Source organism: Asterias rubens, chromosome 15 (assembly GCF_902459465.1).
Source record: "Asterias rubens chromosome 15, eAstRub1.3, whole genome shotgun sequence".
Taxonomy (NCBI): domain Eukaryota; kingdom Metazoa; phylum Echinodermata; class Asteroidea; order Forcipulatida; family Asteriidae; genus Asterias; species Asterias rubens.
In genome coordinates, this window is record NC_047076.1 from 3,544,021 (window position 1) to 3,565,098 (window position 21,078).

Consider the following 21,078-nt stretch of genomic DNA (forward strand, 5'->3'; position numbering starts at 1 on the left):
ACCAATACGGAAATAGAATCATGCTCATCAGTTGTGACTGATCCATTTGGTTGTGTTTTTCAGACTGAACAACTTGCATTAATCTGGGCCTAATATTATTTTCATAAAGTCTGTCAGCTCAAAAAAAATGGTAGGCTTGTACTCTTTAGGCTAAACTGGAAAAAAAAACCTTTTCAAAAACCTTTGTTTTAACCTTGACAGCCCCTGTCCAACTTGTAATCATTGTTTGTGTCTAAAGATTTAAAATAAATAATAATAAATAAATAAACGAAAATTATGATGTAAAATAATTGTTCCACTCTTTAATAGCTATACTCGATGGCTTTTAAGCGAGAACCATTTATCTGCCAGATCAAATCACTTGGCTTACCGCGAACAACAAACTATAATAGCGGCGAACTTGATCGTTTACAATACTGTAGATTTTCGTGTATACCGTGAGAACTTTGAGAAAATTTGCATGATATTCTGGTCGAACGCAATTGAACATTTCAAAAGTATATGCCATCTCGGTTCTTTTCTATCGTTGGAGTAAGACCGTGTGAATCATTGAGTCCATGAGATCCTATCTTAACTTTAAGATTTTTTTTGTTTTTTGTTTTTTCAATAATGCTGGATCTGCTCTTGCTGTGCAGTTATGGGATATAGGTTGCAACTTCCCTATAGAGGCAGGCAAGTGCGACACTCGGCTCAAGAAACTGTCTTCCATTGAGGACCGGCGTAGACCCGCCCAAACCAACCAAAGCAACTTTCAAAAAAGTTGTTTAGAATGAAACAGTGATCAAGTTTAACCCCACAAATATTTTACAAAATGTAATGGTAGACTAATTTGTGTAGGGTCTAGAAGGCTGTGTTAATTAACAAAAACTTATGATAATTCGTCATCAGTAATTTGGCACCGTTATAATTATAACAAACAGCTAGAAGATACTTTATCATTCAGGCTTTTTCTGAATGTGGTTTTTTTCTAAAACATTTGCCATTTACCGTAAAGGCCTAAACAAACAAAAACGCTTTACAAACCAACATCTTTCTTGAATCGATCGTGGCTTTTGAAGTATAAGCTATTGTATGCTTGGTTTGATCATGGAGGTAGGGTTTGATAAAAGAAAACTATAGTGTCTTGGATCAGAGTTCTATAAATACAATAATTTTTCCAGCCAACGTTGTTCATCGCAGTGTTCCGGCATGTACAACGTATGTCCTTGTTCATCCACTGTCCTATACACCTACTGCTACTACTCGCGCTGCTCTGCTGAACTGAGGAATTTAGTAATAGATCACGTGATTATCTCCGCCATTCACAGAAGGCCGACAGCGGTACGTGTGCAGAGCCCATGTATACTCTGTATGTGTGTGTAACACACGGCATGTAGTGCTAGGCCTGTCAATGCAACGTACCAACCCTTGTGTTTCCATTGGATTCTAGACTACGTAGACACTGTCACGGGTACATTGAGCGATTTTACGTTGTCCAGAAGGGAAAAAACTCTGCGTTTTCTGCTTTTCCTGTGAAATCTGCGTATCTTTACAGGCACCAGTAAGGTAATTCATGATCTATATTATATAGACTGTTAGATTTCGTATGGTGTTGGTTTTGTGTGGAGCATTGAGGGAGTACGGGGTGATTTTCTAGCTGCGTGGGTTGAGGTTTTCTGATCAACAAATTTCGTTTCAACAAGATGGCCGATCGCGTTGTATAACGGAGAGAAATTATCAGCCCAGAATTCACCGATTTAGCGTGGTTAGAGATTATGAGCAGCTTCACGGATGTTCGTTGATGGTTTGTACACTATCTACTAACGAATGACCGGGCAGGTTGTTCTATTTCGGTCAGAATCGTAGGATTTGGTTGGTTTTCTGGGAACGTGCGGCAGCAGTAAAATCATCACCTGTGGATATACAGCGATTGGGAGCCGTTTTCCATACAATCGCCCACTACTGTAGTCGTGGAAAGCATGCTCTCGCACTACACGCTGATTTCATGTTTATTGCTTTTACAATAGGTTCTGATCAGGGGTTTGCCTTCCTGTACCAACTTGGAATCCTACACGTGTTTACTTAACTCGTTTTCGTTGAAAACCTGGCAGGGAAAGTTTGAAATCGTTGACGATAGCCCAGCCCGATCGGAACCTGTCTATCTATCTTGAATATTGCAACAACAACCCTTTATTTTATGCTTGTAAACCTACATTTTCAACCAGAGTATTGAATAAATGAAATATGGTCATATAGCAACATATACTAGCTTCGTCTCTGTGTATTTATTTCATTCGTAAAGTGTCCAGTTATTTTTTTATGAACTTGAATTATGCTGTGCGTCAATCCATGTCAATTTGTGCCCAACCCACGACCCTCAATAAATACGAAACTGTCCCACCAATTTCTCGTATTTTACAGAAGTGGTCTCGGATTGTCTAGGGTTACAGGGCAATGCCAACCTTGTTCTCTACAAAAACAGTGAGATTTACATACTTATAAAACTTGTTTCCCGGGCCTGATTTATACAGTTACTAAACTAGGGGCTTGGTCCTTAACTGTGTACTTTAAATTGTGCTCTACGGTTGGACACATAAACACAGTAGACCCAAAGTTATATTTTTAACCTCACGCGTCATACTATGTGAGTGTGACAGTTTCATTGTCACGTTTGCATCACGCCCTTTTCAATGATTTTGTTTTCAACATGAGCTGAAAAGTTTAAACCCCTTTTACAAACAGGCCCATTCCGAATAACGAGATACAAAGTTACAATACACATGACTGTACACTGACATCAAACTAGTTAGGTGAGGTGACCTTATAATATTATGCTTTCGACACATACCGGGCCTTCGTTAGTGGCATAAACAAGCACAAACACAAGCATATCCATTTATAGCAAAAAGAGGAGCATGGGGTGAAAAAGCATGTCCAAAAGAAAAAGTGGGAAAATTGTAACAAATTTAAAGGCAGTGGACACTATTGGTAATTGTCAAAGACTAGCCTTCATAGTTGGTGTATCTCAACATATGCATAAAATAACAAACCTGTGAAAATTTGAGCTCAATCGGTCATCGAACTTGCGAGATAATAATGAAAGAAAAAAAAACACCCTTGTCACACGAAGTTGTGTGCGTTTAGATGGTTGGTTTCGAGACCTCTAGTTCTAAATCTGAGGTCTCGAAATCAAATTCGTAGAAAATTACTTCTGTCTCGAAAACTATGGCACTTCAGAGGGTGCCGTTTCTCACAGTGTTTTATACCATCAACCTCTCCCCATTACTCGTTACCAAGTTAGGTTTTATGCTAATAATTATTTTGAGTTATTACCAATAGTGTCCACTGCCTTTAAGTACTTAACTTTTCAAGTAATTTTTGTGTAAACAGTGCTTATAATACGAGGGCAAGAAAGTAAGTATATATGGTCAAAATTAAAGTTAGTTTATTTTAATTTTTTTTAGTTTAGTTTTATTAGACTTTACACTGGCATAAAAAATATACAAATCGATACATAAAGATACAAAGAAGTAAATAGCTAAAGAAAATACCTAGCCAGTGAGTGGCGAGGGGGAACAGGTGATCAGCACCTTACAAAGCCGTCCTGCCACACTAAAATTCAACGTTGAGAAGACAGAAGGATATGTCAGCCCACCATGAATTTGCTTGGACCTTTACTTGTGCGATGTACAGCCGCGAGTTTTTCCAACCTTGGCTTGCAATAATATGGGGTGCAGATTAACATTTTGTTATAAAACAATAAGAATGACATCACTTCATACTGGTAAATAAATTTTGCTAATCCAAAACAAAAGCAATTATACATTCTTCATATGAACAGTTTTTTTGGTAATATTTTCTATTCTTAGGACAACATGCAGAGGCCGTCCAGAGAAAGGCGAAAGTGAAAATAACTATAAAAACATAATTATGCGCCCTCGGAATAAAATGTGTACATAATAAATATATTACACAGAAATAAAAAAATTGTACTGAAAATTAAAACAAGATATGGCAAGTAAAAGATTATTATTTAAATGTCATTAAAACAGGCAATTCAGTGCTAACTCATTTTGTTTGTGCCTGTGATTTTGCGGGAACGTTTATAAACAAAAGATGTGTAAAAAAAGCACACACCCATACCCCGCCCATTGTAGTTGAACAGTGGACAGCCCTATCCTTCCATCTTCAGGTCACAACCCTTGCCTCTTAACCTGTCCTCAAGTCAACATCTATTTAAGGCCACTGGACACTATTGGTAATTGTCAAAGACTAGTCTTCACAGTTGGTGTATCTCAACATATGTATAAAATAACAAACCTGTGAACATTTGAGCTCAATCGGTCGTCCAAATTGCGAGATATTAATGAAAGAAAAAACACCCTTGTCACACAAAGTTGCGTAAATCTGCTGTTTTTAAATCAAATTCGTGGAAAATTACTTCTTTTTTGAAAACTACGTCACTTCAGAGGGAGCTGTTTCTCACAATGTTTTATACCATCAACCTCTCCCCATTTCTCGTCACCAAGTAAGGTTTTATGCTGATAATTATTTTGAGTAATAACCGATAGTGTTCACTGCCTTTAAACAACAACAACAACAACATAGTTGGATATTACATGATAAGCCTTACCTATGACAATAGACCCACGCATTGCAGTGATTAAACAAAACGGCAAAATGCCTATATCTTGCTCATGACGTAGTATATAGACTTGCTAATTAAACGTAATGAACAGTATAGCCTTTTATTTTTGAGTATTGCGCCCTCTCCATCCGAGGATGCTAAAATGCGCAAATTAAACTTCTTACAATAAGATGAGCAGTAAATACAATTCGTTATTTGTCATAAACCCGAGAAAGAAAAAAAACATGAAAAACACGATAAAATTGCAGCATAAAATTACGCAAAATTTCCGAATCAGATATAAAACAAAACTAAGCATTTCACAATAAATTAAGAATTAATTACTTGACAAGTTTATCACACACAGACGTATGATTTCCCTTTTTTCAGGATTTGTTTACCATCTCCTTTGGGCCTTTGACTTTAATTAAATAAGTAAAGCAATCACCAGAGGGAGAACATTGGGTGAGTGTCTATGTCTAAAACTTGACAGACTTGCAAATCAATTCAAAGCGCATTTCCTGCCGAATATTGATAAATGGATACTTATGTTGAAGGTTCTAAGCCCGCGAAAATTTGATAGCGAAAACGTCAGTTGCAGTAAATTTTCTGTACGACGGTATTTGAGGCTATCTGGCTCCAAAACAATTAAAAGTAAATCAAGACCATGACAATTTCGGTTGTGTGGGAGACTCGAGTCGGTTTGTATGTTTTTTTTCATGTAACCTTTGCGGTATTGTCTACTGCTTTTATTTGGTCGAATCACAAACATTATTATCCGTCTTTGAAAGGACCCATTTAATACATGAACCTGGCACAGGATTTGTGATTTGTAAATTTTGTTTTTAAGTATCAGATTGTTCAGTTCATGGAATGAAACTATCTTCCGATGCTGTAACCGTTGATATAAAAAATAAATGAGAAATCCGTTCACTGTGGTTAGTTCATGCAGACGTAATGATGTACGCAAATAATTCGAATCATTTTGTAAACATTAAAGACACTGAACACTATTGGTAATTGTCAAAGACCAGTCTTCTCAGTTGGTGTATCTCAACATCATATACAATAACAAACCTAAGAAAATTTGAGCTCGATTGGTCGTCGGAGTTGCGAGATATGAAAGAAAAAAACACCCTTGTCACACAAAGTTGTCTGCTTTCAGATGCTTGATTTTCGAGACCTCAAATTCTTAACTTAAGGTCTCGAAATAAAATTCATGGAAAATTACTTCTTTCTCGAAAACTACGTCACTTCAGAGGGAGCCGTTTCTCACATTGTTTTATACTATCAACCTCTCCCCATTATTTGCTACCAAGTGAGGTTTTATACTGATAATTATTTTGAGTAATTACCATTAGTGTCCAGTGCCTTTAAGTGTGTGATGAAGATTGCCTCATGCATCATCTGACAATTCCATCAAGTAGCAATAATATCGCAACAAGACAAAAAAAAAGTAATACTGCAAGGGCATATAACACATGAATATTCAAATCGATACGACATATTATTCATGTCTTCATTCCATAGTGTGTTTTGTGTCACTTCATTATTTGCAAGATGAGTGTAGGGTGGTCATCGTGTGTAGTCAGTAAACAACCTCTAGTATATTAAAGTCAGTAAATAATCTCAGTGGCATTCATTTTTTGATGAATATAAATTCGTTTTGAAATAATATTGCGCGAACGTCAAGTCATGACTATTCATGGATGCTAATTTATGGTAATAAAGCTGTACCATGTGCAGCAAATTGTCATCAAATCGATTTATGTTACTGTCTGCCTTCCACCCTATTTTGAATTATCATAGCATAATCTTGTCACATTTAAATGGCGTTCGCGGTCAGTTGCAGTAAAACGTACTTTGTTCTACACAAAAGGAAGTTACAGTGGTACCAAAGATTTATAACACTAAAAAAACTCCTGGTCATTTAAATTGTGCCGGTTTGATTCTGGGAAAGTCCTTTTCCGCAGGGATGCGTCATTGAAGGGTGGAAAGCATGCCCCTCCGATTCGCTTGGACCATGACCTTAGAGGCACTGTGAACACTTTGGGAAATTACTTAAAATGATTGTTCGCATAAAAACTTTCTTGGGAACGAGCAATGGAGAGCAGCTGTTGATAGTATCAAACATTGTGAGAAACGGCTCCCTCTGACGTAACGTTGTTTTTGAGAAAGAGGTAATTTCTCACTCAAATAATAAAAGGCTTCCGGCCTGAAGCCTTTTTTTATTATGCAGCATGCAAGCACACACATTTGTGCAACAAGTGTGTTTTTTCTTTCTTTCATTAGTCTCTTGCAATTTTGATGACCAATAATATTGAGGTATAATTTTCACAGATTTGTTGTTTTGTGCATAATGTTGGGGCCAATGCAGGGGCCAATTTCATAGAGCTGCTGAAGCAAAAAATGTGCTTAGGCACGAACATAGCTCGCTTATTTTACACATGTTACTGGCTAAAATTTCATGCCTTATACATTGCTTGTGACTGGTATTTAGCTGTTGTTTACATAGCATAACAATTGAGTGGAGTCTTGGCCGGTAATCTGATTTTACTAAGCAAGGATTTTTTTGCTTAAGCAAAATTTTGTGCTGCTCTATGAAATTGGGCCCTGGTCTTTGAATATTATCAAAGGTGTCCAGTGCCTTTAATGGTGAAGTTTCGTCCACAAAACACGCGCGCCCTTTTGCATGAACAGTGTCAGTATGTTCAGCAAAGGTCAGAATGTGAATTTCGGACAAGGATTGAAAATTAGTTTGACTTTTCTGCGCACAGGGTTTCCATTTCAAATGAAAAGTGTGTTTTCTTTTCTGTAACGCCCAAAAACATGGTTGTTTTTATAAAAACAATTTATACACTGCTTTTGCACTTTTTAGAAGGTAGCTTGCAAATTAGGCAGTTTTTTTTACAGCTGTAGCTGTCATCAGAGTTAGGCTGAGTTAAGTTTCGATTTCTGAGAATATACTTCAGAAAATAATTCTTCTCAACTCTTGAATAAATTATGTACACTCAAGCAAAAATCATTGGCCTAAATTCCTTTCCCCACGTTCGCACTGAAGAGAAAATCTATAAAAAAATACACCCCGTTGTACATTGTGCAGGGCTTTATAAGCAGTATACACACAACAGTCTGTATGACTTTATATGCGCACCATGCCTATTTTCTCGATTCTGTACAACTGTCCTTCCCCCTGATGTGAAATGATGCGTCCTTTGTCATGTCATCAGTAGCTCATACAGCTATAAACAAAACACAAACAAGTCTCTGTATCATTTCATTCTTCTTTACAGGCTGTTGGCTAAACCATCCCCACAATGCATCGGCCCACCCGGCTGAAGATCACTGACGTCAACCCGCACCTCATTTGCATATTATGTGGCGGGTATCTGATTGATGCAACTACGATGAATGAGTGTCTGCACTCGTGTAAGTTGTGACATTCTATTTTTCTCTCAAGCTGTAATGAAGAAGACATTATTTTGTTCTTTTATGTTGTAATGAACAAGACATTCTAAATGTTCTTTCAAGTTGTGATGAAGAAGACGTTCTATTGTTCTTTCAAGTTATGATGAACAAGACAGTCGATTGTTCTTTCAAGTTGTATTGAACAAGACATTCTATTGTTTTTTCAAGTTGTGATGAAGAAGACATTCTATTGATCTTTCAAGTTGTGATGAACAAGACAGTCGATTGTTCTTTCAAGTTGTATTGAACAAGACATCCTATTGTTCTTCGAGTAGTATTGAACAAGACATTCTATTGTTCTTTTAAGTTGTGATGAACCAGACATTCTATTGTTCTTTCAAGTTTAATGAGCACCTATAACTTATGACATTCTATCGTTCCCTCAAGCTGTAATGAACACCACATTCTATTGTCCTTTCAAGTTGTATTGAACAAGACATTCAAGTGTTCTTTCAAGTTGTGATGAACAATACATTTTATTGTTCTTTCAAGTTGAACGAACGAGACATTCTATTGTTCTTGCAAGTTTAATGAGCACCTATTTAAGTTATGACATTCTATTGTTCCCTCAAGTTGTAATGAACACCACATTCTATTGTTCTTTCAAGTTGTATTGAACAAGACATTCTATTGTTCTTTCAAGTTGTAATGAACGATACATTCTTTTGTTCTTTCAAGTTGTAATGAACGAGACCTTATATTGTTCTTTCAAGTTTAATGAGCACCTATTTAATTTATGACATCTCTATTGTTCCCTCAGGTTGTAAGGAACAGCACCCTAGAATTGCCTTTTAAAATCATATGAAATTGCTCACATCTGTTTTTGTCTGTCAAGATATTTTGTAAAAGTAAATTATGTGCGATGCATTATTTTGTATACGAAGTTTGACCCTAGGGTTCCTTTTTTTCCTTCTGATAACTAACAGAATACAACACCTGTCTTAGGTTGCCATAAGTTGATTGCTTGATTTTATTTGATTGTTTTTGATTGATTTTCGATTATTTTTTTCGTCTGATGTATTGCTTTTGATCGGTTGAAACTATTCAATAACTTATAACAAACAGACTTGAAGTCTGTATGTTCCAGATTAAAGGATCGACTGTTATCGATTCACTTATCAAGCCCCCATAAACAATAACCAATGAATTGGTTAAAGTCAATATTTTGTAAATTGCTAAGGAAATCATCCCTATTTCATTTCTCTTTGTCCAAATGTTAGAGCCAACAATCCCAGTTACTTATGTTGATGTGTTTGTGGTTTTTTTTTCAAATATTACTTTGTGCATTATCAGTTTTCTGGTTTGTGTTCTTGCATAATATTGTGTCTGTTATTCACGTCATTCCAACCTTTTCCCGTATCAATCTAATTTGCTAAGGTTTGTTAATTTATTTATTCTTATACACTTTCAGAAATTTATTCTTGCATATTATAATTTTGTCTGTTATCATTTCAACCTTTTTCTTGTATCAATTGAATGTTGCTTTATGTTTTCTACTTATAAAATAAAAAGCCAATTCTAATATTTAAACAACCTCGTGGTTTCAGGCAAAGTGAAATGATGCTATTATGTTAATATTTGTTTGCAGACTGTAGAGCGTGTATTGTCTCGTATCTGAGACAGAGCCGACAATGTCCAATATGTGACACGGTAGTGCATAAGACACGACCACTGCTCAATATAAGGTGAGTGTATTTTACACCTGCTAGAGGTGATTATACTGATTGATTGATTGGTTGATTGATTGGTTGACTTTTTTTGGATAAATGATTGATTGATTAATAGATTGATTAATCGATATATTGATTCATTTATTAATTCATTGATTGATTGACTGATTGTTTTTACTTTTCAAAACTAATACTCGAATTTATAATTTTCCTGCGTTTTATTCTATTGCTGTATTGTTACATACTGTACATTAAATGATTGATTCATTGATTTATATATTGAAAGATTGATCATTGATGTATTCATAATTACATTGATTCTGATACGTATTCATTGATATTTTGATTCACTGATTTATTCTTTGATAGATGGACTCATTGATGTATTCATTGATATATTGATTCATTGATATATTATTCATTAATATATTGGTTCATTGATTGATTCTCTGATATCTTGACCTCTTGACGTATTTATTGATTTACTGATTGATTTTTTGTATTTATATTGACTCATTGATTCATTGACTTGTTCTTTGATATATTTATTTACTGCTGATTTATTCACTGATATACTCATCGACATATTCATAGATATATTGATTAACTGATTGATTCGTTGATATATTGATTCATTGAGTGATTCTCTGATATATTGACTAATTGATGTATTTATTGATTCATTGATTGCTTTTGTACTTATATTGATTCATTGATTGCTTTTGTACTTGTATTGATTCATTGGTATATTGATTAATTTATTGTTATTTGATTGATAGATTGGTTTATTAATTGGTTTATTGACCCTGTTTTTTATTTAAACCAAAACATGACCTGACTAATGTAATTGATGATTGCACAACTTGATTTGTGTATTGTTATAGTTGTTATTTTCATTTTCCATTCTTTTCCTTCCTATCCCGACATATGCAATGTGTAGCAACTATAGTTTCTGCAAGAGTGTTTTTCACCACATTCGAGTTTCCTTCATGATAAAATTAATCAGAATTTTAAAGTCTGTTTTTATTGATTCGTTCAGGTCTGATAAAACTCTCCAGAATTTAGTCTATAAGCTTGTTCCGAATCTTTTCAAAGGTAAGATGTAGTTTATTGTTTTGGTAAATGAGTTGAATATTGTTGTTTTACTTCAACTGTAGAATTTCGATATATTTTTCACCGCGTTTTTCTTCTTCAGGAAAAGAGAGTATTGCGTTGGTGAATGTTTATTTAAAGGCCCTGGACACGTTTGGTAAATGTCAAAGTGCGGTATTCTAACTTGGTGTATCCAAACATGTGCATAAAATAACAAATATGTGAAAAACAAATTGGCAAATTGGTCATCGAAGTTGCAAGAAATTTTTGCAGACCTTGTATGCTTTCAGATGCCTCAGAAATATCAGATTCTAGAATAGAACATTTTAGTGAGAAATTATCTCTTTCTCAAATACTACGGTGCTTCAGAGAGAGGGAGCCGTTTCTCACAAAGTTTTATACTCTACAGCTCGCCGTTGCTCGATGCAAAATAAGTGTTTATGGTATAACGTAGATTTTGAGTAATTACCAAACGTGTCCAGTGCCTTTAAAGGGAAGGTACAAGTTCGGGTAATTACTCAAAACAAATATTAACTCAAAAACTGACTTGGTAACGAGCATTTGAGAGCTGTTGATAATATAAAACATTGTGAGAAACGGCCCCCTCTGAAGTAGCATAGATTTTGAGAAAGAGGTAATTTCTCACTAAAATAATAAAACTAGAAGTCTTACATTCCTATCTGAAAGCACACAAATTCGTCAAACAAGGGTGTTTTTTCTCTCATCATTTTCTCGCAACTTCGATGACCAGTTTAGCTCAAATTTTCACATGCTTGTTATTTTATGCATAGGTTGGGATCAAGTGAGAAGACTGTTTTTGACAACCACCAAACATGTACCTTGCCTTTAAAAGGCCTTGGTTACCGATGACGTCAGAGTTTGTTTACCACTGCATATTTATTTTGTATTCACTGTTTAAAATTGCATCTTATTTTTGGCCTGACATTTTACGCCTGTCCATTTGGGATTTGATGTTTGGCTAAAGAACTCATTTGAAAATTTTGTGTTGTTTTTATTTAATGTAGATGAAATGAAGAGAAGGCGAGAGTTCTACGCTAAGCATCCTCAAGCAAGTAAGTTGACGTCACCGATCTCAAATCTCAATAAAGATCCTCGCTTGTTTCTTTCATCCGCACAAAACTCCAAAATGTCCGTCTCCAAATTTTAGATTTCCTACCCCGGGAACGGAGCGTAGGCCTTCTTGTACGGTTCCATTAGCAGGTGTTTTTTGTTTGTTTGTTACCCTTTTATTTTATCTCACCGTAGTCCAGTGGTCAAGTGTCTTTTAAACATAATGTATATCTTTATCAGTGCAATTTATAATCATATTCGTTAAACCAATGTTTGTACAAGAGAGTTTGGCTATTACAAGCTTGGTGTGATGTCCCCTTTTGGGAGTTTGTCGAGTTCCCTTGAAATGGGAAGATCATCTTAACAAACAAACTCAATGATGTACAACTATTATAAATCAGCTTTGTGTTGAATCCCCTTAGCAAATAAACAAATTTGATAAAAGAGTTTGCAGTTAAAAAAACACGCACATTTTGACAGAAGGTCGCGCTTTCTCCCCAACCGTATAACTCATTTCTTCCTGATTTGATATCGTAAGGTACGAGTATGCAGTCACCCAACGCCCGTGAAGAACGGGGCGAAGTGTGCGATGACTCCCTGGTCATCTATACGAAAGACGAGTACATCAGCTTGTCACTTGACTACTACTTTCCACAACCCCGGAAAGACACACCAACCAAACCACTGAATAGCAACGGGGAGGGGAGCTCTGCTGCCCCGGGTAAACGTCCCAATGGAGATGCCAATGGCTTACCTGTTGACGTGAGTGTTAGACCCATCCAGGCACTGCGAAAAACCAAGTTTACCTTTTGTTGTATATCAAGTTTTTTGCCATGACATGAATCCCTACCCACTTTATGTGATATAATTTACCTGTAGAATTTTCAGCTTCGATAGTAAAAAAAAGTGGACCTAACTGAGCAATGTCTTCAGGTGCCGCTCGCCTAAATCCATTGCACAAAGTAATGTTCGTTTTTAACTGACACGAAGAAATATTTTCGTGAAATTGTTTAACTCATTTCTCAAAGACTACATCACCTCAGCAGGTAATATTTTGAGGGAAGCTTTCTAAAACTGACTTGGTAATTAGCATTGGAGAGCTGTTTATAGTATAAAACATTGTGGGAAACGACTCCCTCTGAAGTAACGTAGTTTTTGAGAAAGAGGTATTTTCTCACTAAAATAATAAAAGACTTCTATATAGTTAAAAGTCTTTTATTCCTAATCTGAAAGCACACAAACAACAAACGTGTACAGTGCCTTTAAAGTCATCAAAACAGTTGGAAATAACATCAAATAGTTGCAGATGTTTTGGAATCAATTATGACTATGTATTGATGTGTGACAGGTTGTTGAGAAGAGGTATCTACGATGTCCCGCAGCTGTGTGCATCAGTCACATTAAGAAGTTCATCCGGAATAAATTCGGCCTCTCTTCTGCCCACAGGGTAACGAACCATTCAGATGATTTCATATCCCTCTTCCGTACAAAGTGTATGATAAAGCCGTGGTTGATGATGATAAAGCAAACTGTTTCCTTTTGTGTTTTCAGATTTTGAAATGTATCTATTATCTATTTGTTGCTCTCTCTTTCGACCCAAATTTGTATCTGTCAGCAATGCCAGTCTTGCTTTTAATTACTTTTATGTATCTTTTATCATAGTTTCACAGTGTCCATCTATTGTGTTTACAGACCATGCATCTTATTACATCGCGTGTTTACAAAAAGAGCCACAGAGCATACACAGCTCAACGGAAGAATATGCAAACTCTTACATTTTATGGAGATTGCACTGTCTGAATTTTATCAAATTATGTTTTGATTTTGAAGAATTTGTCCGGAAATTATGGCAAAGTGAACAATGTCTCATGGCCAGTGTAGTACCTTACTTTCAATGGCACACTTTTTGTGTATAAATACATGTAATGGTAAAACGGTTTCTTGTGTTACAATGAAGCTCCTTTTTCATTGTTCATCTCTTGTGCATTTTCTAACTGCATTATATTTCTTCCTAACTGATTGCTTCTGTTACCCTGTTATGCTAATTTGTCTGTGTTTATTTTGTGTTGTTTATAAACCGTCTAGAAAGACTCATGCTAGGATTGAAAACGTTGAAAACTACTTGCAATTTATGGATAAAACATTTGAGTCAAATTGAGATGAAATTAAAAATTAATTTAGTATAGCTACTTAGGGGACCCAGTCGAGACAGGCCTAGTTATTGTAGAGTAGGCTTCAATATCATTTGCGTATATTATTGTTCATTGGGGTTTAATTATTGCGTATATCATAAACTTGTTGAGAAGATTGTTATTTTGCAGTTTTGCCAATAATTACTTTCCTGTTTCTTAATTTTATTTTTGCAATACATTTTAAAACTATAATACATGAATGCTCCAATAACCAACATCAACTAAAATAAGCAGTGAATAGACTGTTCGAACTCTAACAGTCTGTTTCCTATTTTTAATCTCCTACTGAAATTTGTATGACCTCGTTTTGTTTTGTTTTTGTTTGCCTTTGTGGTTTTTAAATAAGCCGTATACAAAACAGCTTTCGGACTATTAGGCCTATCGGTAATGGTATCGTAATCAGTTTACTTTGTTTAATGTAGGCCTATCACTTTCTTTGTATGTATATTTTTTATTTGCCAAAAACAAAGTAAATAAATTAGTCTGGTATTTACGGCGAGGTATAATTGTTTTGTATTTTATGTTGATTTATTTTCATTTTGTAGGTTGAAGTAGTCCATCAGAATGGGGAGGACGAACCACTACGCAATGACTACACACTGATGGACATAGCATACATCTACACATGGCGAAGGGTGCGTAAAGAAATGCATTTCTTTTGAATACTGAATGGGCCATTTGCGTGTTAGATTTGAATATTGTCTGGTACAATGACATGCTTGATCACAAGTTACCGCTTAAACTTTAATTCCCCGGACTATCGAGACAGTTGCTATGTCACATGATTCAAGGTAAGATTTTGCGTGGTAGTAACGTAAAAGACGTTGGACACCCATGCACAATTTTGAATGAATGTGTGTGGCATAATGGTACCAGGGTTTGCTCATCTGGAGGTTGCTATGCAAGGGCTTGCCCCGAACCATCAAATTTTGACATAGCAACTGTCTATAGTCTGATGATTTTAACTAAAATTCATATGTAACTCGCAAAAGGCTTATTTTCTATGGAGTTTTGAACTCGTGATTACAAACTTTACTTTGTTTCACGGTCAATTGCCTTTTCGGGATGGTCTTGTTGATATTGTTTAGATTGTTCTCAATACATAAACAATTTACAATTTGTCATTGTCTTGTTTTACATATTGTGTTAAACTACCGTTACATTAATTTTCCTTGTTGTTTTAGTTGTTAGGGAAAATGACTTGTGTGAACAATTTATAAATAGAGAATGTATCAAAAAAGAAATTCCATCAACTTTATTTTGGATCTCCACAGAACGGTCCGCTACCCCTACTGTTTCGTGTGTTTGAGCCAGTATCTAAACGACTCAAGCGCAGCCAGTCAGGTAACTCGTCGTCCTCTGATTCCATAGCGTGGAGAGACGTCGAGGAACCGATCGCAGCGTTATCAACCCAACCCAAGGATGTCGGTACAAAGCCCAAAACTCCATCACCTCTTGCGTGGACGGAAAGGAGTTCGAAAGTGTCCAAATCGTCTGAAGACGTACGGGCCGCGTCAAAGGAGACGTCGAAACCGAGCATGTCCTGGGCAGAAGCAGCTATGGCGATGTCTGGGAAATCTCCACAGGGTAGAAGGGCGCCCTCACCGAAAGCAAGTTCGGCCCCGAGAACTGAACACGTACCGGCTGTTGACAAGCTCAAAAAGTCTTCCCAAGCAACACCGAGTCCCAAGCCTCATTCATCCCCTACCATCATCATTGTGTCGTCTGCAAGGACGCCGCCTACGTCAGCGGAACCAGGTATCGGCGTTCCAAAGGTGGCGTTCAACACGTTGGCACCTTTAAGGCCGGTCATCACGGTACCAAAGTCCACCACTGTCTCTGTGAAGACAGTCGGTGTGACGTCAGCAGCACTGACGAAGTTGAGTGCACCTACACCACCAAATGTGCTGCTGACGACACCAAAGTGGAAGGAGTTGCCGAAAGGAGAGAAGGGCGTCGTGTTGGTTAATAAAGAGGCTGTTGTTCCTAAGGCCTTTACTCAAATAAAAAGGACGATTTCAGAAGGGAGCAAATCCACCCAACCAACAGTGGAAAGAAAAATCGCAGCTGATCTACAGACAAAGGCAACAGGATATACTATCGGGCAAACGGTGAATGTGCAAGACCTAAATAAGAACACCATGGCTATGAAAGTCATCGCCCCACCCATAAAAGTCACTGCCCAACCCATAAATGTAATTAGCCAACCCATCAATTTAATTGCCCCACCCAAAAAGGTTATTGCTCAACCAACCAATGTAAGTGCCCCGCCCATAAAGGTAATCGCCCAACCCTTAAAGGTAGTAACCCAACCCATGAATTTAACTGCCCCGCCCATAAAAGTCAATGCCCAACCCAGTAATGTTATTGCCCAACCCATAAATTTAACTGCCCAGCCCATGAAGACAAATAACCCTCCTGCAACTGAAAATATCACTCTTAATGCCCCGCCCACGTTGGCTGATGCCACGCCCAAATTGACCGATGCCACACCCAAATTGGCTGATGCCATCCCCAAATTGGCTGATGCCATCCCCAAAGAGACTTATGACCCGCCTCCAAGGACCGAAACCACACCTGCAAAGACTGACGTCAGAAATGTCAACACCCTGGCCACTGGAGAGAGTGATTCAACCCCAGCAAAGACTGATGCCACGCCCACAACTGTTGACGCCACGCCCAAAACTGCTAATAGCACACACGAAGAGCCAATGGATGTGTCCGTTTGTGACAATATCGTGATTGACAGACCCGTGTTGCTAACGTGATCAAGATAATTACCATATTCTATATGAATATGCATGAAGAGGTTTATTATGCAGATGGGCTTTTAGTAATGATGAATAAGGAAACATGTATTTTTTAGAAAGGAAACACAGTATGAGTTTTGAATCAACAACAATTGTCTATAGATTTACAACGAAATACGAAACATTTTGAGAACAATTTCATTGAGAATCTGATCAAGAATAAATCAAGCTCTACTTTTACAATTATAATCTACGAAGTGGAAAGTCTTGTCTGATTTATAAATCAAAAGACAGGCCGAAAGAGTCACATCATGTGACTTGAGTGTTTTTTGTTGTAGGGTCTTTTCAGCGTTTTGACGCCGTAGAACTAAAACTGTCTGAATTTACCAACATCAATATTTCTAATTGATTCGGTGTTACGAGCATTTGCCATTGAAGCAGGTTCCAAATAAGGGTCCATTGTTGTTACTTGTGTAGTCAGAATTCTTTTTATGATAATAATATAAATTGTCCCAAGTTGGAATTTCATTATCTTCCTCCCCCACCCCCGTAACTCCAGTTGCAGTTCAAGGGTGTGCGACATTGTAAGATTGGAAGTTTCATTGATTTGCATGTTGTAAACGCCGTGCATGGTTTAAAACTTCCCTTAGTATGAGTACGCAATTCAATTGAAATGATTAAGTTTTTGAGAAATTAGTAAAACAGATAGTTTTAATCTTGCGAGTCAAAAACTTGATGTTTGACTTCACTGAAAACAAAGATTTTTTTCTTGGGTTATTTTCTCGTGACTCCGCTGGCCAATTGGGAAGGTTTGATTATGTCTTGCTTATGTTGGGTTCAATTTTCTTCCTCTATGGTTCAACATAGCCCATGTAGGACTTTTCCTCTGCGCTGTACACATAATACGAAAGTGTAAGGCTGACAGGGCTAGGTTCAACATAGAGTGTGGATACCGGTCTTAGACAAAATGTTGTCCGTGTGCTTTCTTTGAGTGGAGATTGTTTGACATCTGACCCTTAATTCCTTAGGGTTTAAAAACCTTAAGAATTATATCGAGTTTAAAATGTTTCTAATTGTGAGCTCAGCGTATTAATCAGTAGACCCCACTTGTTCAACTTCCCTTCTGAAAGACTGTTAAATTTTATTCAATTTTGAAAGAGTACCACGCGCAGAGTTTGTGGAGGTAAACATTTAAACTTGGATTATTTTATGCATAAGCTCAATGTATACGCAATCAAGTTAACTTTTGTGAGGATTAAATTAAAACCATAAATGAAAGTCATGTACATGTATATTATACATACACCTGTTGTGTTTGATTGTTATTTGCTTTAAAACACAACTGTATCATTGTTATTTTAATATTGTAAACCAACAAGCACTTCTGTTTTATATTGCGCCACAGCATATTGTAAACCATTACATGGTGCTATGTAAAATGAGTAAGTCTCATCATTCAAACGTAGTCCCACTCGCAGGAAAATACCGAACGTTGAAAATAAAAATGAAGCGCCTTGAGCGTCACTGAGTGATGGATAAGAACACTATTTAAAACCCAGTACTATTAATAAGTAGGGTATTGACCCATTGCACGCGTATCATACGCGGCGACCAATGCCACGCTCACCATGTTGGTGGGCAGTTAGGTTTACGTGTATTAACGCCGCGTCGCCTAAAATGCACACTTTACTGCATAACGCGCAGCATAGAGTTATATATACAAATGCACAGTGAAGTTGCCCACCAGTATGGCGCATTCAAGATTTTTCTGCTGATGACGTCAGGTGAAATGGGTCAATATGGCCTTAGCTTTCGATCCAAACCTTATTCAGAGCCACTATTTATAATAATATTGTTTTTTTGTGTTACGTAATCGTGTCCAACTGATCGTGTCGTTCAGTAAAACTATCCCAATGCCAATGTATAAACGTCTTGACTAAAAACTCAAACGTCAACTGTGCGCTATTAAAACAAATATACTTGTTTTAAAACTTGTACTTCACCACTTGTACCATAACGCTTTGCAATAAACGTACTGTTGGCGTCATCAACGGTTGATAACACTAACTGCAGAGTTAACCCACAAATCCTAAAAATGGTTCAGGTGGACCATTGTTTAAAAACCAATAAAAGTATGTCGTCAAAATCTAAAGTTTATTTGCATAAAAAATTACTCCATCCACTTTCCCATTGGCACATAATAGTGTCATCGATACAAAGCCCTCTGGGTTTCTAAATGGCTCTCCGCTCAATTTGTATTTTTTTTCAAGGCCAATTTTGTATGACTTGTTGTTTACTTGAGTGGAAATTAATAAACAAACAAACAAACAAACAAACAAGAGACAAACTAGGATTGAAATAAACTATGAAAGAGTCGTGTAGAGAACCACGCATCACGCTTTTTGGGTCTTTTGTTTTATGTTTTATTCGCATAATATATAATTTCGGATTAAATTTATTTCAAGTAAATAAGTACCTTTATTCGTGTGCATTGTAACATGTAATCTTGCAATTAATGAACCTTTTAAAGGCAGTGGACACTATTGGTAATTACTTAAAACAATTATTAGCATAAAACCTTTCTTGAAGACAAGTAATGGGGAGAGGTTGGTGGTATAAAACATTGTAAGAAACGGCTCCCTCTGAAGTGCCATAGTTTTCGAGAAAGAAGCAATTTTCCACGAATTTGATTTCGAGACCTCAGGTTTAGAACTTGAGGTCTCGAAATCAACCATCTAAACGCACACAACTTCGTGTGACAATGGTTATTTTTCTTTCATTATTATCTCGCAACCTCGATGACCGACTGAGCTCAAATTTTCACAGGTTAGTTATTTTATGCATATGTTGAGATGCACCAACTGTGAAGGCTAGTCTTTGACAATTACCAATAGTGTCCACTGCCTTTAAATTTATTTCAAGTAAATAAGTACCTTTATTTGTGTGCACTGTAACAAGTAATCTTGCAATTAATGAACTTTTTAAACCAAATGATATCAATTAACACCAATAGACATTATGCATTGATGACGTCACGCAGCCGCCACCTAAGAGGTCAACCGATGATGAAACACGATGGAAATATGTTTATAAGCACTTTCTATCAATCTGGTAAAAAGTCGATGTATAAACCATATAATTACTATTACCCATGCACTACTATGAATAACTTCCATTTGACCTCGACGCGACTTGGGTGCCCCTATTTAAATGACGTCATAAATAAAAGGTCTTTATTAATTATAATAACACCAAAACAAACGTCGCACTAGAAAAATAATAATAACCGAATGACCAAAGCTATAAATAACAAATATATAAGTTTTGTAATAATCTCTTTCACCGCTCACCATACCATTTGCAGTTATATTAATCATACATTTAATATAGGCATATATACCATATATCAAATAAAACAAACAGTTAATACTTTTTATAAAAAAAAAAATACACATTATAACTGAAAGGCTGGAAACATAAAGAAAACCATGAAACAATAAATTTCATACTCTATGAAAAATAAACTAAACAGTATTGGTAGTAAAATAATACTTCAAATGACATGCATATTAAGAATTACAAAGCAATGCATTAACTGCCATGCCTGATGCTAATGTTCTACATAAAATGTTGATAAGCAAATTAATATATACATTGTAAATGTAAATTGTTGCACCAGGTTCATGTAATTGGAAGCGGCCATTTTATTTTGAGTGGGTTCCCAATATACCAAACCATGTTATCACATTCCTGACCGTATGTGAGAAAAATGGGGGTCTGTCTTTTTGTCCTTGCCCTTAAATCCCTGCCCTCATAGGATGCGTTCGTTTAGCTTCCCTGGGTCGACCCCGGTCTGCCCCAGTGCCCTGCTTGTGGAGTGGGTCACTTGGGGGTGACCTGAGGTACATGCCGTTATCACGAGAGGGCGAGCGTGATCGTTCGATTAGCTCTTGTCAGGGGCTCACCCTAGTGAGCACCGCGGGGGAGACCCGGGGAAGCTTATCGAACGCACCCCATAATAGAACAATGTGCACAACACCCGATTTCATGGAGCTGCTTTTATAAGCAGAAAATAATAATGCTGAAGAAATTCCTACAAAAAAAACCTAGTATACCGTTCACAAATGTAGCTCCATGGTACCTTTCATATAAATACTGAAGAGTTTGCCTTGAGAGTCACCGAGCGCTATATAAGAAGCCAATATTAATTATTTGTATGATATGGAACA

At 36.7% G+C, this 21,078-nt stretch overlaps 1 protein-coding gene across 1 annotated transcript; it reads left to right on the plus strand.

Moving 5' to 3' along the window:
* Positions 1 to 1,385: 1,385 nt before the first annotated feature.
* LOC117300157 (polycomb group protein Psc-like) lies at positions 1,386 to 18,148 on the plus strand. The gene is made up of 9 exons (XM_033783878.1): positions 1,386 to 1,545; positions 7,900 to 8,035; positions 9,663 to 9,759; positions 10,784 to 10,839; positions 11,862 to 11,909; positions 12,446 to 12,669; positions 13,256 to 13,354; positions 14,645 to 14,734; positions 15,374 to 18,148. The coding sequence occupies exons 2-9, from the start codon at positions 7,924 to 7,926 to the stop codon at positions 16,865 to 16,867; spliced, it is 2,220 nt and encodes a 739-aa protein (XP_033639769.1). The 5' UTR covers positions 1,386 to 1,545; positions 7,900 to 7,923; the 3' UTR covers positions 16,868 to 18,148.
* The last annotated feature ends 2,930 nt before the right edge of the window (positions 18,149 to 21,078 follow it).